We start from the raw sequence: 18,766 nt of genomic DNA, 5'->3' as shown, positions 1-18,766 counted from the left end.
GCCTCACGCAGAGAGACGTTAGCGTTGGTTTCACTTCACAAACCGGTGCCATGCGTCATTGTCAGGTCTGAACAGAGCAGGACCTCAAAGGATGACGAGGGATTTTAGATCTCGACTCTATTTGTCAGTCTCACGTCTACACAGTGGTTGGTTTGGTTTGTGTGACATGAAAAGGGATCAAAAAGTTCTCGCCTCTATGATCAGGATCAAAGCACCAAGCCTTTCCCTGTTGTTTGGTGACGTCTCCATTGTTGCTCGACTACTTTAGACTTCAGACGGCACAGGTTGGTGGTTCAGAAAAGAGAATAAAACCCGCTCAGTTGGGCATTTATTGGTGTTTCTGTGCCACAAGCGTTTGCGTGTGCGCTCACCACTGTAATTGTGTGTACGCGCGCCAGTGTTTGTGTGTCAGACACTTTTATTTCAGTTTATTCAGCTTGAGCGAGGTTTAAATGTGCGTTATAGTTAACCTCTGTTTTAAAAATAAAAAAAATCTGATCAATCGATCGATTGATCAGATTAATCAATCGATGAGATTGATTAATTTATTGACCGATTAATCGATTATCAAAATAATCGTTTGTTGCATCTCTACTTCCTGATATCCAAATGAGCTGTCTGGCCACGCCCACTTTACGCCCCATTCTGGGAGAGGAGCGTTCACACGTCTGAATGTGAATGAATAAGGAAAAATGATGAAATGGGTAAAGAGACACATAAATGTGTAAATTCTTGAACAGAATGAGGCAAATTTGGGCAAATTTTTGTCTTAATGTAAATGGGGTAAAATGAGAGGATGCAAAGTGCTTCCTAATTTGTTTAAAGGCTCCTTGAGGTGCAGGTGCTCCTGCTTTAATTAAACCAGTCTCACTGGCGTCGTGCTGGGGGAGGAGCTACTGGGTAATGATAGTTATTCTAATAAGATTTTAAAGCTTTGTCTCTGGTGATCTATGGCCTCTCGGTACCTTATTAACACCAGTTTATTTAGAAACCTTGATCAAATCGTTGTGGTGTTATTTATTTAGTTTTGGTCGTATTTCAGTGGATTGATTTGTGCTGCCGTCATTGATGAATAGTCGACAGTTATTGCTGTTTATTGATCTCTTCCCCCGTGTTGTGGGCGTGACTCATGTCTTTCATCGCGCTGTGTCTAAGTTCTCAACCTTGGTGGTTGCGGGACACTGGGAGGGGGTCACCAGCTGCCTTCATGAAAATAAGAATATTTTCAGCATATTTTTACTATTTTTTTGCAAATACACTGAACTTGCCATAGTTTAACCTGTTTTCATCACTATTTCTTGTCATTTTGTTCCTTTTAATGTATTTTTGCTACATTACTCCCATTTCTGGCATTTCTCCATCAAATTTCAATGCCTTTTCTGCACATTTTTTCCACTTTCAAGACATTTTCAGCACTTATAAACCCTTTCCACCTATTGTTGCATATGTTGACACATTGTTAGTCCATTTTTAAACCATATTTCATGCTTATTTTTGCCAATTTAACCAAATTCATTTTTTTTACCACTTTTTCTGTCTGTTTATATCCGCTCTAATTTGCAACTTTTAACCAATTTCTGTGGTTTTTAAAATCACCACATTTTCCACCATTTCTGGTCACTTTGAACCCATTTTATTTCTGATTAAAACAAGGATTTCCATCTTTAAGATGACTATAATAATAATAATAAACGTTCCTGGATAACAGTGGATATTATTCAGATGAATAAATAAATGTGATTATCACAGATTCATAGAACAATGGACCATCATTTTACTGACTTTATGGATGGACCCCAAAAATCTCTCCCCTTTATTCCCCCTTATAGATGGTCCTGTCTCCACATGACTGTTCTTCAATGTTCATGTCTGTGTTCAACCACCTTCACCTACAGTGGGGGTCCCCGCTCTCTGGTACCTTTATTTTGGCGGGTCATGGGTTAAAAAGGTTCAAACCTACTCCCCTAATGAACGTTATTGTGTAGTCTTGGTGTGTTGTAACGCACACACTCTGCAGCTGGAGGTGAAACGTTTATAAGAAGCGATGTTGATGCAGTGACAACCCCCCACATCCCACCCACCCACTGACTGACTGACTCGGCGACGCCCGCCCAATCCTCCTCTTCCTCGTGCTGCTGCGATAGCTGCTGAGACTGGTTGCTAGGAGACCACATCCTGGGCACAAAGGAAGCCCAGCTGGTGTGGACCGGTCTGGTCTGTGTCAGATCCCACATCCTGCAGCAGCGAGTGTGAGAGAGTTCACCCTCCGTGTGAGGATGGAATGAATGGGTTTGTGTGCGTTTACCTGTTCTCACGCCTGCATGGGGCGTGTCTGTGTGTGTGTGTGTGTGTGTGTGTGTGGTAGAGATTACAAATGTGCCTGTGATTTTAAAATGAAAGCCAGTTCCAGGTTCTTCCTCTCGTCCCTTTGTGTTCTCCGTAGACGTCCTCCCTCCTCTCCTCTCCTCAAACGCTGGTGTTTTACATTTAAATAGGAAAAAGGGCGCGGCCCCCTCCTCTCTAGATCCAACACTCAGCAAATTAGTATCATTTTAATTCTGCTGATGGACTGTAATTATTCCGTAAGACATGCGGTCTTTTGGCTTCCTCTCAATGTTTCCACAGGCTGTAATTACCACAGTTTAACAAAACCCACTGATTCCTTCAGTGTAGATTTGTCTGTAAAGAAGATTAAACCTGATTCACATAAAGCAGTGAGGAAATATTCATTTCACGGTTATACTGACCTTGGTTGGACTGAAATTGACAATAAATACCTGGGTTTGCATGCTTTTATTGGGTTAGTATTTATTTTTTGTGTTTTTGTTGTCATTGTGTAGATTTTTCTTGAGTTTTTGTTCATGTTTAGCATGTCTTTATTGCGCTAGTGTTTATTTTTGGGGTGTTTTTGTTGTCATTGTGTTTAAATTGACAATAAATGCCCTGGTTAGGAAGAAACAAGGATATAAAAACACGTGCTCAAGGCACAAGGTCACTTTGTCATTGACGACGAAGAAATAAAACCAAAATAACTGTTAAATGAAATGTATTCCCCGGATAAGAAAGGGATGGATACTTGTACATCCTCTAATAGGCAACAAAAGCCGTCTTTCTCTGGTTATCGGGGCTCGTGCAGCAGCTCCTGCTCTGTGTGCGTTTCTTTGGCTTTTGGTGCTGCAGAGGCGGTTGTCATGGCGATAAGCTTCCTGACAATGGGGGCCGTAATGCGCTGAGTGTGCTCTTCATGTCGGGGTTTTTTTTTTTTTTTTTTACCTGCCCGTGATCTCAACGCGTTCACGCATTGTGCAGACGATCGGAATGATGGAGAGGCGTGGCCATACACACACACACACACACACACACACACACACACTGAAACCTGTGTGTGTGTGTGTGTCATCTGAATTCTGTAACAGCATCGTTTTAAGCCAGTGTGCCCTGAGGGGTCGAAGCAGAACAGGAAGTACAATTTAATAACGCTCAGGCCCTAATGGTCTTTATAAATATAGTTTCTGCTTCCTGTCAGCAGGGGGAGGGGGCGTGGCCTTTAACAACATCAGGGCCACAGCTGGTCCTCATGACTGTGCAGATATGGCCTCTTAACTGGTTTATCTGGTCACCAGGAGCAACGCCGTTACATAAAGGTCACAGAGAGGTCAGGAAAGCAACTGGTAGCATCATCATCATCATCATCACAATGAATCAAAGCTTCCTGAAGCAGCCAGAGGAATAAAAACCCTCCTCAGGTGTAGAAATAAAGAGCGGCTGAATCGATCGGTGCGTGGGCGTCTTCCTCCATCCATGCCTCGCCATCCCAGCTCTTCATGGCTTTCATATCTATTTATTGCACTGGTTTTTCTCTGTTGTTGAGCAGAAATGAGAAGAAAAGAGATGGTTGGACATGTTTTATATCATGCACACAAATCAGACAAATACAAAAAATGTCAAAATTACTTTCAGCTTTTAGAATAAATCTGTACTAATTACTAATAATAATTTTTGTTGTGATTTACCTTCAATTTTTTTGTTAGTTTGTAGTTTGTAGTGTGCTTTTATTGTGTCAGGGTGCTTTTTTATTTTTTGGAGGTGTTTGTGTAAGTGTTGTTGTTTTTTGGGTGTTTTTGTTGTCATTGTGTAGATTTACCTAAAGTTTTTTTTTTTTTTTTTTGTGGCAGTTTTGAGTGCTTTTATTGTTTGTGTGTTTTTTGTTTATAAATTTTGTATAGATTTGCCTTTAGTTGTGGTTCATGTTTTGCATGCTTTTATTGTTAGTTTTTTTTGGATGTTTTTGTTTTTTTTGTGTAGATTTTTTTTTTTAGTTTTTGTAAAATTTTTGCCTTTATTGTGTTAGTGAGTTTTTGGGGGGGGGGTTAAGTTGTTGTTGTTGTCATGGTTTTTTTGTTAATTTTTTGCTTTTGTTAGTGTTTTTTTTATTTTTTGGATGTTTTTGTATACATTTTTCTTTCGTTTTTGTTAATGTTTTGCATGCTTTCATTGCTTTAGTGTTTTATTTCATATTATTTTGTTGTCATTTTGTACATTTCTTGCTTTTTTGTTGTGTGTATTTATATTCTTCTCATTTTCTACATTTTTAATGTTTTTTTAGTCATCTTGTGTTTTTTTTGTTCTATCTTTATTGTCTTTTGTAATTTTTTTTATACAGTTTCTCATGTCTGCTCAGACTCTGCAGTGTTAGAACTGTTTGTATGTCTCCGTGCACACAGTTTTGTCCTCTATTCTGACGTGTGTAGGTGTGGTGTTTAAATCATCATTTAAATGCTCGGTGCAGCTCGTTTGCATAAATGGGGAAAGAACATTTTCATACGTTCGCTGCCTGCTAATCTGTGGTTTACGTCCGATTTAAATGGATCAAATTACATTTCAAGGATCACAGATCAGACTCCATAGTGACACCATGGGGGACCCGACGGCACCGGGTGGGTCGGGTTCTGACAGATATTTAGAACTGGTGGTCGTGTTTTGCACGCAGCGTTCTTCATTTCCTGCTGCAGCTACTGTAGTCCTGAAGAATGCAGCTTGAGACAGTGAGAACAGGATTCACAGTGGAGGACAATTAGAAATGAATACACTGTGGAAACATTCATTTTTCTACACAATAACATGGATTATCCTGATCTCTGATACGTAATATATGTAAATAGATCTGATGGGTTTCTTGCGTGCACTGCTCCCCTGTTTATTTCACTTTCTGTTGTTGCCCGTGCACTGATCTGATGTTGACATTAACAGTTGTTTGTTATTAAAATCCGTGTTTACCACTAAAATAAACGTAAATATGTCATTTCTATGAGAAAAACTGAGGTTTTTTGATCAGCTCTCTTACTGTGACACGGTTATTTATTTACTCGCCGTTCATGTGACTGTTTACTGTAAGACCTGTGCACATGCCTCTGCGTACATCTGTGGAACCAGTAGTTTAGTCCACCGTGCTTGTCGTCTTTTAGTCTCCAAGTCGTCGTCTTCTCATTCTTCTTTATTTCCGGTATTGGGACGCCTCTCCAAGCCGTCGAGAACGCGCACCATTTGACGTCTGCAGAACTGCGTGGGAAATTCTTGCCCAGAACAGCAGTAGAAAATGTATGACACAATCTGTTTAAGGCAATAGGGAGAAATGTGTGTGAACTCATTCTCTTTGGTTTAGAGCGTTTCATCAACCATTAGCATTAAAAGACTTAAAATTCAAGTTTTTTTTTTTTTTTCACAAATCCTGGTTTAGACTGTTGAGTTAAAACTTGCTAAAGCTCAATACATGATGGTTGTAAATGTGTGATTGTGTCATAACATGTCGGTGAGGGTTTAGTCTGTGTCATATAGATGTTTCACAAAGGGACGTCTGTCAAATTAAGTCGGATTTTGTGCGAGAATTGACATTTTGGTCGCCCTGAGAACCAGTTTACTAAGAAAAATTGCATAAAAATATGCAATTTTATCTGCTTTATATCAAAAATGCAAAGTTTTCCTTTGTTTGCAGTAAAATGAATCTACTTAACTGGACTATTGATCCCTGCTGTCTTAGTGTTCAGCCCTTTCTTCTATTATAAATCAATCCTTGGACACTTCTAGCTGTGTTTACCTTTTAGTGCAGAGTCATACCATCATTTAATATTCATGCCACCTTTTACGTCTAATGAAATGTTTGTTTTGAAGGCGTTGTGCTGGACTCGGGCTGAATTATTCAGTGTGTGTAGTTTGAAGGTCCCTGCATAGCTGCTGCTGGTGTTTGAGGCTTTAGAGGGGAGGGGTCATGTGGTCCTGACAGCTGGTCAAGCACAGATTAAAGATGAGCTCGGTGGGACAAAGGGGGTCCGAGCACCTGGAGTCTGGAAAGACCCAGTTTTTCACAATCTGCAGACGCCAACGCCCAAAAGTTGTCTTTCTGATTGTGATTTTACGGTTATTCAGCCTCTAAACTGGACGTGGGCAACTGCCCTTGGTCTGACTTTGTGTGGCCCCTGCACAGAATGACAGAAAGGCACAAAATAACCTGCAGAAATGTACAAAATGACTCCAAAAGGTGAACAAATTTACAAAAAATGCACCAAATACACAAAATGACTTCATAAACACAGACTTGTTACTCAAAAAACATCAAAATTACAGAAAAATACACAAATTGGCAACAAAACTAAACACAAGCTACATAAATGCAAAGAAACGACAATAAAATTCCACAAAATTACTCTAAAAGGTGAACAGAATTACAAAAAACACAAATTACTCTGAAAACACAGATTAATACAAAATACACGAGATGACTTCATAAACAAAGACTTATGACGCAAAAAACTACGAAATTACAGAAAAACACACAAATTGGCTAAAAAAAATGCAACACAATTAACGCAAAAACATATAAGACTACATAAATACAAAGAAACGACAATGAAAATCCACAAAATAACTCAAATAGGGGAACAAAATTACAAAAAATACACAAGAACAACAAAAATACTAGCAATGACTCTAAAAACAAAGGCTTATAATACAAAAAATGACAAAATTACAGAAAAAAAACACAATGTACAACAAAAATGCAACAAATTTACCACAAAAACTACATAAATAGTAGAAATTACAATAAAAATCCACAATGACTCTGGAAACACAGACTTTGAACACATAAAACAACAAAATTACAGTAAAATACACGTGTTGTATATTTTCACATATTTTTCATGCTGCAGATGTATTAAATTAGTATATTGTGAGGTTTTTGTATAGAGATCGGATGTTTTCTGTGGGATTTGACAAACATTGACCGTTTACACTGTAAATCTGAGTGTGTGTGTTGTTTAGTGGCTGTAGGAGGACGAGTCAGATCAGAACGTGGAACCTTAAGAATTAGGATTAGAGACATTTCAGAATTAAAGAATATGCAACAGTTATAATTCAGTGTATCTTCTTGGATGCAGTAGTTAACATCTTGGTAATATTTTCTTTAGTTTATGAAATCTCAGTTAAAAAACAATCTCATTGTTTTGAGTGGGATTGAGATAAAAAGCTTAAACTGTTGAATAAACACTTCATCCCTTTGATCAGCTTTGCTTCTTAAAGCCAGATTAAACCTTGAACCACTAACTCCTGCTTTTTAAGTCTGGAATGTTCTCTTCATATTCCCCTTGTCTATTTGAAAAAAAATGGTTTTGTATTTAGCTTTGTAGATAATTTGAGATGTTTTAAACGTAATCAAATCCATAAACTTAATTTCTTTAGACTTTAGAAAAAGGCGGTTAGTATGATTCAGATATCCCTACATGATTTATAATCCTTATCATTCTTTTTTGCATAATAAATACATTTTATAGGTTGTTTTTGTATGTTTCTTCAACACAATAAGACAGATCAGGTAGAATGAATGCACAGTAGAACACACGTGCTGCAGGTTTTCCCCAGAACAGTTATTACACTTTATTTGTGTATTTTTGTTGTAGTTTTGTATATATTTCTGTTTGTGGGATTTTTGTTTGGGAGTTTTTTTTTTTTCATTGTGTGTTTTTATTGTTTGGGGTCTTTTGTGTTTTCACTCCTTTTATATGTGCTTTCTTTTTTTTTTGTTTTTTAGTGTTTATGTATTTAATGTTTTCATAATGAATAAAAAGGATGTGTGGCCGTAGATTAACCCAGGCTGATTAGATGGAGCTGCGTCCCCTGAGTTTTGGGTACAGCTGTTGAATACCACGCCAGCCAGTCACCACCACACACTTCAAGTGTGTCTAGCAGGACAGAAAAGCAGCAGGACAGCTGCCGGGGTGGGTGGGTGGGTGGGTGGGTGGGGTGCTCCCAAATTATCTACAGCCCATACTTGAGATACGTAACACTAGTCACACTGTGATGTTTGACAAAACTAACACACAGTCCACTTGTAACAGTAGAACTCTACCGTAGAGTGAGTGAGTTGTGGTGGAACAGCTTGATGTTCAAATAAAAAAAGAAGGAAAATGTATCGTTTCAACAGGCGTTAGAAAAGCAAACCAGTAGCTACAGTATGACGAGCTTTAAAAGCTTTTATTCAGAGCGGTTAATGACACGTCTCATCTGATCTGGTAACAGTGTCTATAAAGTGTGTGTGTGTGTCAACAGCTGCTCGCCATAGAGCAGATCCCCAAAGGACACTCCATCAACAAAAACTATGCCAAATTACAGAAAGATATACAAAAATGACTAAAAAAAACCCACTAAATTACAGAAAAATGCAAAAATGACTCCAAAAACCCATTTAATTATAGAAAACTACATACTCTGACTCAAGAAATGCAAAGATATTACTCTTAAAACACAGAAAATCCACTAAAGGACAATAAAAATACACAAATATGACTCCAAACAACACACAACAATGACAATAATGTACAAAAATGACTCCATGAACACACACAATGACAAAAAATACACACAAGGGCAACACAAAAGACAAATATACCAAATTACAGAAGAATACACAAAAAGGACTCCAGGAACTCAATACAACAACAAAAATCCACAAAAAGACAACAAAAATGCAACAAATGACTACAAAAATACACATAATGGAAACAAACTACAAATATGCCAAATTTCAGAAAAATAGACAAAAATGACTCCAAAAACCCACAACTCAAAAAACACACTAAATTACAGAAAAATACGCACTAGGACTCAAGAAATGCAAAGATATTGCTTCTAAAACACAGAAAATCCACTAAAGAACAATAAAAATACACATAGATGACTCCAAAAAACACATGATAAATGAATAAATGATTAAAATGACTCCATAAACACAAAATGACAAAAAAATACACACAAGGGCAACAAAAAAGACAAATATACTCAAAACAACAACAAAAAACCACAATAAAGACAACAAAAATGCAACAAATGACTACAAAAATACACATAATGGAAACAAAAACAAACAGTAAAAATGCACAGATATTACCCCTAAAACACAGAAAAATCCGTTAAAGGACAATGAAAATATACATAGATGACTCCACATAACCCAAAAAAATTGGTTAAAAACAAACTAAATTCATTTCAGAATCTACAAAATGGCCAAAAATCCACAAAAAGAAAACATAATATACAGAAACGACTACAAAAACACACCAAATGACAGAAAAATACACAAAAATGAGCCCAGTTAAATATTAAAATGAACAAGTTGCTTTTTTAGTCATTGAACAATCATTAAAATAAATGAATATTCTGAGGGTGAATAACTCTGAGCGACTGTTTTAATTGAAAAACATGAGGAAAGCAACATAAACACAAAGTCCACACATCAAAGCTTCTGTTTTAATCTCAATACAAAGTGTTTAAAGGTTTTTTTTTCTATCTTACAGGTTACCTGCCTTCAAGACTTTTTTGGTGATGACGACGTCTTCGTGGCTTGTGGGCCGGAGAAATTTCGCTACGCGCAGGATGACTTTTCACTGGATGAAAACGGTAAATGGAAATGAACTGGATGGTATTAAAGGAGCAGTACTATGAAAAATTCACTTTATAATGGTTTTGCTTCAGTTCTGTTCCCACCCCCCACTCCCCCAGAGTCCAAATATGTGCAGCATTCCTGGGTAGGCTATGAGTTGCGTCTGCTAGAGTCGAAACACACAATTTTCGGGCCAAAAAAACCTGCTTGTTTTAGTCAAAAAGTGGTATGAGTGGACAGGTTTTATTCTCCTGAGTCCGAATTGCGCCCGCTGGAGGGCCTGGAAGTCGGTGCTCGTCGCTCAGAGACTTTCATCGATGGGACCAGGGGCGTCTCTGGTGCCCCATTGGCCGAGTAGGGTGCCTCGTCCCTGGGTAGAGTTCTGGCTGGTAGGGCCTGGAAGTTTCTCCCATCCATTTTCCAAAAGTACTCGGATCGGGCTGAACGAGGTGTCAACGGAAAGGTCTGGTCTCCCTGAGTCCGAAAATTTGCATCAGTACTGAGTAGAGTATGAATTGTGCCCGCTAGAGTGGAAACACAAGTTTTCAGGCCAAAAAAAGTGCTAATTTTGTTCAAAAAGTGGCATCAGCAATTTTATTCCTCTGAATCTGAATTTCGGGCTAGAGTCCGAATTGCGCCTGCTGGAGGCCCTGGGATTTGTGCTCGTCACTCAGACTTCCATCGATGGGACCAGGGGCATCTCTGGTGCCCCATTGGCTGTGCAGAAAGGTCTGGTCCCCCCTCCCCCCGAGTCTGAATATGTGCATCATTACCAGGTCGTCCGAATTGTGCCCCTAGAGCCGTTGCACATAATTTTCAGGCCAAAACAAAGTTGCTAATTTTGGTCAAAAATTGACACTGGAGTCTCTGGAAGTTGGTACTCTAAGGTTGCTGAGAGACTTCCATCGATGGGACCAGGGGCATCTCTGGTGCCCCTTTGGCCAGACAAGGTGCCTCGTCCTTGGGTAGAGTCCTGGCTGGCGGGGCCTGGAAGTCTCTCCCATCCATTTTCCTAAAGTGCTCAGATCGAGCTGAACGAAAGGTCTGGTCCTTGGAACAATTGGAGCTGGGTGAAAAATATCATAATACTGGACCTTTAAACAAGATGTTTTAAATACATTTAACACATTTTAATGAAGTTAAAAAGCTGTAAAGCATTGGAAATGTTGGAAGATAAAGGTGAACATTAAGGGTATTCACAGGTTTGTGTTTCGTTGAAGTGAAAGATGAACTCCTGTAGAAAGGATAGAAAGGTCTGTTATCTACAGCCACAGCAGGGATTGGAAACGAGCAGCCATTAATCTGTGCACTGACAGGTCGAGGCCAGCTGATCCTTTAGCGCTGATAGTGACAGGAAGTGTGAAAACAATCCTCTCCCTGATTGGCTCGTGTTCCCTGCTGACTCAGCGTGAACTCATCAAGTTGTTACTGGAACCAAGATGATTCACTAACTTACTTTGGTCAAATTATCAATAGAATAATCACCAATCTGAGCTTTAACACAGTGAACAACAAAGGCGTTGTGTGTTTTTGTTTCCTTTTTTGTAATTTTGTTGATGCTTTTGTGTATTTCTATTGTAGCTTTGGATATTTCAGGAGCTTTTTTGTGTACATTTCTTGTGTTTTAGTGTATTCACACTTATTGTATGTGTTTTTGGAGTATTTTGTTTTATGTGTTTTTTATTTTGTGTGTTTTTCAAATCCTTTTGTGTATATATTTGTTGTAGTTGTGTATATTTTTCTGTTATTTATGTGTACGTTTGTTGTCGTCGGGTGATTTTTGAAGGAGTTTTGTCTGTTTTAGTTTTTCATTTGTATTTTGGAGTCATTTTGTGTATTTTCGTTGTAGATTTGGATACGTTTCTGTTATTTGTGTGTACATTTGTGGTCGTCTTCTGTTTTTTTAAAGGGATTTTGTGTATTTTTGTTATTATTCTGTGTGTTTTCATTGTTTTGTGAGTGTGGTCGTTTTGTGTATTCACACTCATTGCATGTGTTTTTTGAAAGAATTGATGTAGTTTTTATTTTGTGTGTTTTTAGAGTCCTTTTGTGTAGTTTTGTTGTAGTTTTTATGTGTGTGTGTGTGTTTTTAAGGTGGTTTTGTGTATTTTTGTTTTTATTATGTTTTTATTGTTTGAGGTTGTTTTTTTTTTTTTGTATTTACACTCATTTCATGTGCCTTTATGTATTTGTGTGTTTTTAGATGATTTTTCCCTGTTATTTTTGTGTATATTTGTTGTCATCCTGTGTGTTTTTTTATGTCCTTTTGTGTGTCTTTCTTTAACTTGAGGTTTTTTGAGAGTCATTTTATGCGTTTACTTCTGAGGGCCGCTAAAAGTTAGCTGACTGTGATACATTGCTGCTAATTTTGTATTTACTTCTACACAAATAATAGAAATATGAATTATTGGTTTCTTTGAGGTGATTTTTTTCATCAAAGGACACCAGGACACTTTAGTGAGATATTTTCAGATTTCTTTTGGGTGCTGTAGAGGGCATGGCCTTGGTTTTACACCTGGTGAACAATAGCATGAGTGTGTGCAGCAGTGTGTGAAGGTTAAACCAGAGAAGACAGACATGGGGAGATCCCTGGAGAGCGAGGGAGGACACGTCGTATAATTAGCATCAAAAGAGGAAAAGAAGAGGGGAGGGGGGGATGTGAAGGGAGGTTGATGGCATAAATGTAGGAGAGGAGTCTCTCACTGACCTACAAACCCCAGCACACGTTCAAACACCGTCTATAATGATATATATTTGTTTCTATAGCTTATTTTGTATTAAAATACTCTGTTTTAGGAGTCGCTGCTTTCTCTACTTCTCAGAACAGCATGAAAATCTCAGTTAAATAGATTTCTGAGTGCATTCTAACTTAGACCTTCCCCTAAACAAGCCACACTACAGAACTCACTCACACGTGCTGTCCCTTACAGGAGAAAAAAGCCAAAAGTGACACACATTGTGCAGCTATTTGTTATTAAATCCACCTATGTGGCATTTTTAATCAGCAAATTTAACCCAGAATTTGTCTTTCTGGTCAAAATAGATTAATATTGTATATTTTGGGAAAAAATATTGAGATTAGTGTTTTTGGTTCATATTTCCCAGCCCTAGTGACAAGGCAAATGTATTTGTATAGTGCATTTCATACATATGTCAACAGAAAACATTTAATAGTTTAAAAATCAATAGGAATATTTAAAATCAGCAGTAAAAACATTTTAAACCAGGAGTAAAAACAATAAATCAACAGTAATATGATTAAAAAAAATCTCCCTCTCAGTCATACGCAGTAGGGAAAATTGTACCTTTCACTTGGATTTTAAAAAAAGTTCACATTGGACGCCGACATCATCTCTACATGACAAATGAACACAAACAAAATTGTGTCTTAAACCTGTTTTTTAAATGTATTATGTGAATGTAGTGTTTTTGAAATATGTGGTTAGCGACACGATAGAAAGCAAGTTTATGATACAGAATCATAATTAGTTTTGTCTGTAAACGGTTTCTCATTCTCACTGGCTCTTTAAACAATGACGGATGTTTTACACACTTGTATTCTTAGAATATTTTGTTCTCCAATGAAAGCTTGAGGGAACGTCGTCCTGCTGTGTTATTGTGTATATTTCACACACATGTACCAGGTGTGTATCAGGTGTATATCAGGTGACCTGGGTTATTGTTCTGTCCACAGAGTGCAGAGTGATGAAGGGAAACACAACTCAACGCGCTTCAGTTAAGAGTCCTGCTCTGATCAAACGATGCAAGTCTCCAGCTGAATCAAGTGAGTCCTTTAACCTCTTCAACCCCAACGGACCCGCCGGCGGGGGCAGGTGCAGCTTCCATGACTCTCATGTAAAGAATGAATGAAATCACACATTTTATACCTCTCTGTAATCCTAAGAAACTCAGCTACAACTGTATCCAACCCACATTCAGAACCAAAGACCGCAGCACACACACCAGGCCATTATGTTCAAAGAGGGAAAAGTCGACATCTCTGCAAACTCAGCATTTTTCCACTGCTGTGAGTCACAAAATAAACATAAAGCTCTATAACAAGAGCTTACATTAAACAGGCTGAGCTGAATCCACTGTTATACAGGTCGGGTATGTTACGTACCAAAACAACGCCATAAAATCAGAAAATACACAGCGTAAAAAGTCAGTAATGATGACAAATTGTGTCTTATCTTTGTTGTTTCATATCTAAAGTTGCTCCAATGTGAATAAAACTCCATATTTTGATAAATCCACATCTTGTCGTCAGACAGATACTGCCATTACACACATCTGAACACTTCTCAGTCAAGAAATCCATCCAATGAGCGCTTAGTGCTCATGCGAAAAATGGCTGGTCCCTCCTTTATCCAGCTCTGATTGGCCAGGGCTAAAGCCACTCCCATAGTGTTTGACATCACCCATTTCTACAGGCTCTGGGCTTTACAACGCTGTGTCAATCATTCTGATCGGTCAAAGCATTGCTGACCTCGACACATGCGTAACGCCACCAAAGAGTGGAACCAAAATAAGCATTACGCATAGCACAGCAGAAACCTGAATAAAAACGGATATTTGTTTATTTCAAACCAAATTGCGACACCTAGTGGTCAAACATGAGACTAACAATGATTGGAATCAATTTGACAGACATATTACAGGTACACACCTGTTTCCAAACTTGTGGAAAACTTTAGCACAGTTGTGGCAAAATGGGCTTCTGTAGAAAAGCGTGTATCTTTGGCCTAATGTTTATTATTATTATTATCACAAAACTTGCTGCAGTTGATGTCCATACATTAGTTTAATCATTTCTGCTTTTATAGCCTTCGATAATGATAATTGGCTTTATATTTGATGTAAATCTCGAGGTTTTTTTGGGCAGACTACAGATTTCTGTATTTAATACATGATTTATTGTCACTCAGTATCAGATATTTACAAGATGTCACATCATCTGTAACCAATAAGGGTCTGACTTTAATTTGAACAAAAATGAACCATGTAGATCATGTAGAAGCTTAGAAAAACAATAATTATAGGTATGTGATTTTTGGAGAAAAGTGGCTGAGGCTTATACAAACACACTCACACACATACAGTAAATACAAGATAATAAAAACTGAACCAGAAAGCTTCTGTTTCATCATTGGGATTTCCCTTCATAAAGCCAACATTAGAACGCTTTCCATGAAGTGCTGATTTCTGTTGAATTTGAGGCTAATCTGACATAATAACATGAACAAAACAGGAAATGTAAACAACCTCCAGCAGGTTCTTGGCTCCTGATCTCTGAAATATCCCAGGGAAGAGTTTTAAACAAGACGGGGAATATTTAAACTGCACAGCTGTTGTTCAAACATGCATTTCTAGCTGCTGGATGAGTTTAGCTAGTGTCACAGCATCACATGTTCTTATTGTTTGGAATCAAAGGCTTTTATTCTCATCATAATCATAAAGCGTTTAGTGTGAGAGTTGAATTGATTGAGGAATTTAAAATTTTTCTTTAATATTACAATTTTATCTGAGTTTAACAGCGTTAAATGTCCAATGTCTGTTGTTGAAGAATTTTTTTAAATATTTTATTAAGTACCAGGAGTTCTACGTTAAGTTTGATTATTCCAGTTACTTAAAGCAGGGGTTCTCAACCTTAGGGTCACGAGACATTGGAACAGTTTGACTCCATTTTTGCTCATTTTTACCCTTTTTCTGTAACTTCACCAAACGTGCCATATTTTAACCTATTTTAATCAATTTTTTGCCTTATTTTTGCTCTTTTTAATGCATTTTTGCTCAATTTTTTCCACTTTCAAAACATTTTCACCGCTTTAAAACCCTTTCCACCACTTTTCCCACTTAAGGTCACATATGTTGACCCACTATTGTCACTTTTAACCTCTTTCCACCATTAATTTAGCCATTTTTAACCACATTCACAGTTTGTCATGCCCATCATTTGCCAATTGTTCCTACATTTTGAATGTAAAATGTTTTTTTGAGGCTCATAAAACCAGTTTGTTTAAATAACATCTTGGCGCTGAATGATGAAAACCTGAGATTGTTTAGACAAACATGATTACAACACTGAACGTCTCCCCAGTTGCCAAACAAATTCCCAGCAAACAAACCAGACTGAGTAGATGGTTTTTCTGAACTCTGTCTGTGTTGGAAAATCTTTATGATGTAAAAGTAGTTCCTTTTAGTCTCTGCTTGGCTTTAAACACAAAGCTTTTATTTCTGACTGAGGTCCCCAGGCTTATGGACTCACTCTTAAAAGAGCCTTTAATCATCACTGTATCCTAGCAACCGGATGATAAACGTCTGAATCATCAGAAACCACTGATGTTTCTCTGTTTCCTTTTCTTTTAACTCCTCCCCTTTCTTTCTCCTCCTCCTCTCAGCCAATGGGACGGGCTCCAGCAGCCAGCTGTCCACTCCCATATCCAAGCACTCCCCCACCTCCAGCCCCTCCAGCCCAGGCCTGAACAACAAGCAGAAGGTACCCCTCCTCCTCCTCCTCCTCCCCTGACCTTTGACCTTTTTGGTTTTCACTCTCTAACCACGTCTGTGTTGGTCTGTGTTTGTAGGATCTCTACCTTCCTTTATCGCTGGATGATGACGACTCTCAGGGTGAATCCATGTAGTCGTTCATTAACACCGCAGCCTCCACGACTCTGGCCTGAAACGCAGACCTTTATACCCCCCCACCCCACCCCACCCCCCAATCAGAGCGACGCCCGTCTGTCTGTTCCCTCACAGCCTCTGCTGTCAGGGTGTTCCCACCACTTGCTGCTTGGGAATAATAAAAATAACCCACTTTTAATATTTCTCACTGTTTTTGGGACTTTTTGTTTTTTCTCACAGCGTCACATTCAGTTTTTACTGGTTTTTTTTTTTTTTTTTAAATCTCACTTTAAAATCAAACCTTTTGCGTCACTGGTTTTTTTTTTCAAGCAGCAAATGCGTGGTGTGTTTGTGGCGTTGGTTGACGTTAGATTCCCTGACGACGTTTAGGACGTTTCCCCTCCCGTAGGACATTTAGTCTCTTTCTAACTCGTTGTAAATACACACAGTAACGATCTCTGCCTGGTGTCCATTACTGTGCTTCCATATCGTCACTCACTGCTATGTTACGTTAAGCCTGACACACACACGGTACGGTCTGAGTAAAGGAGGCGGAGCCAATGGCAAGAATGGCCGTTTCCATCCAGAGGTTATGAAACGTTGGCGCTTCATTTGCTTTGTTATCTACATGAATAGTCGGCAATAACGTGTACGCTGTGTGTGTGTGTGTGTGTGTGTTTTAGTGTGTGTGCATGAAACATTTGTAAAAAGCTGATTTCAAGGACCTAATGGTGCAAAAAAACCACAAAAAACAACAACCAAAGGAAAACGAACAAGGTCCTTTTTTTTAAACACTTTAGATGAATAATGATTCACGTTCAATGATTTTTCCTCTTTGTCCAGTTTTTGCAGTTAACGTTTATAATATTTCAATAAATGACCTTTTAAAGGTGTGAAAGCCATTGTTATTAGCTGGAGAGGGAGGTTGTGTAATTATTCTTATTTTTAAAGCTATAAAACAATGCAAAAGTGGAATGCATGGCAGTCTAGTCAATCAGGGCGCTTTAGAGTAGTCGGATTACTTCTGTTTTGCATGACTCTGCAAAAAAGGAAAGCGTGACACTTGTTGAAATCTATGTATGGGTGTTTAAATTTTATAATAAAGTTGATGATTTAACATGGAGGGTGCTCGTGTGGGATTCTCTGGAACTTTTTTCTACCAGAATCCTTTTTCTGACTAAAGAGCTTTGTTAGCGTTAGCTGCTCCTTTACGTAGAATAATCTCTTTCATCCCCGTAATAAATAATCCTGCTCCTGTAGCGTCCATGGAACGGATATCTATGCATTTGGATTAGGGAACATTTCTGAACGTTCTTTTCTTTTTTTCTAAGAATAGGCTTTTTTTTTTTTTAATACCAAATACAGTCCGAGGAAATGTTGCGATTTTTCACGCAGGTGTTTGTTTTTGTGGAGAAACTTAACGTTTAGATTGTTTTCTGTAAAAAATGGCGCCTCATGTTTGAGTCCCATCACCTTCTATTGTGGTGCCTTTTCTTTTTCTTTTTTAAATGACGGTCTTTTGATACACATTTAAAAACATGTGAATGATCAAAGTGTAAATATGCCCCGCCCACTTTCCTGCTCTATTTAATGTGACGCCTTTTTCTGATGGAATGAATGACTTTTTATTTCTCTAAAAAAAGAATTCCAGCCTCCTTTTTTTAGTGGAACTTTGATACGTGTCACTGTGGCTTGTTTCAGTGCTTCATTCAATGTATTCACCGGGATCCTTTTGCAATTAAATCAACTGTATTTCAAATGCCTGAGTCTGTCATTATTTTAAAAAATAACACATATGTACGACGGCAGTTTTTACAGAAGCTTATTGCATTCACAGAATATTTAAAAAACTGTTTCGTTTTTTCTGAATTTATGAGATAAAATAAGTAAATTTAAAATGTTGCCCTGTTTTTATCGGAAATACTTTTTTTTTCCTTGTAAAATGATCTCGTTCACAAAAACCATAAACTATTTCCCATAAAAACAGGGCAAATTTTTTTTATTTACTTATTTTTATCATCACTTCAGAAAAAACGAAAAACATTTCCTATAAAAAAAAAAATATCTGAATTTTAAAAAAAACAAAAAAACATTTGCTTACAAAAGATATCGCAAAATAGAAAAACCGAAAAATATTTCCGATAAAAACAGGGCAACATTTTTAATTTTGTTATTATTTTATTTCAGAAAAAAATGAAAATATTTCTCATA

General features: G+C 37.8%; 1 protein-coding gene across 1 annotated transcript in view; it reads left to right on the top strand.

Annotated features, from left to right (window-relative positions):
- The window catches only part of LOC114475989 (neuronal migration protein doublecortin-like), a 32,014-nt gene extending 13,700 nt beyond the window's left edge, over positions 1-18,314 (top strand). Inside the window, exons 4-7 of the mRNA XM_028467222.1 lie at positions 9,846-9,948; positions 13,626-13,715; positions 16,333-16,430; positions 16,519-18,314. Coding sequence (XP_028323023.1) covers positions 9,846-9,948; positions 13,626-13,715; positions 16,333-16,430; positions 16,519-16,575 — 348 coding nt within the window. The 3' untranslated portion in view covers positions 16,576-18,314. The remainder of the gene's footprint in view (positions 1-9,845; positions 9,949-13,625; positions 13,716-16,332; positions 16,431-16,518) is intronic.
- Positions 18,315-18,766: the final 452 nt, after the last annotated feature.

Source organism: Gouania willdenowi, chromosome 14, assembly GCF_900634775.1.
Source record: "Gouania willdenowi chromosome 14, fGouWil2.1, whole genome shotgun sequence".
Taxonomy (NCBI): domain Eukaryota; kingdom Metazoa; phylum Chordata; class Actinopteri; order Blenniiformes; family Gobiesocidae; genus Gouania; species Gouania willdenowi.
The sequence above is the reverse complement of the archived record's forward strand: the minus strand, read 5'-3'. Positions and strand labels throughout refer to the sequence as shown.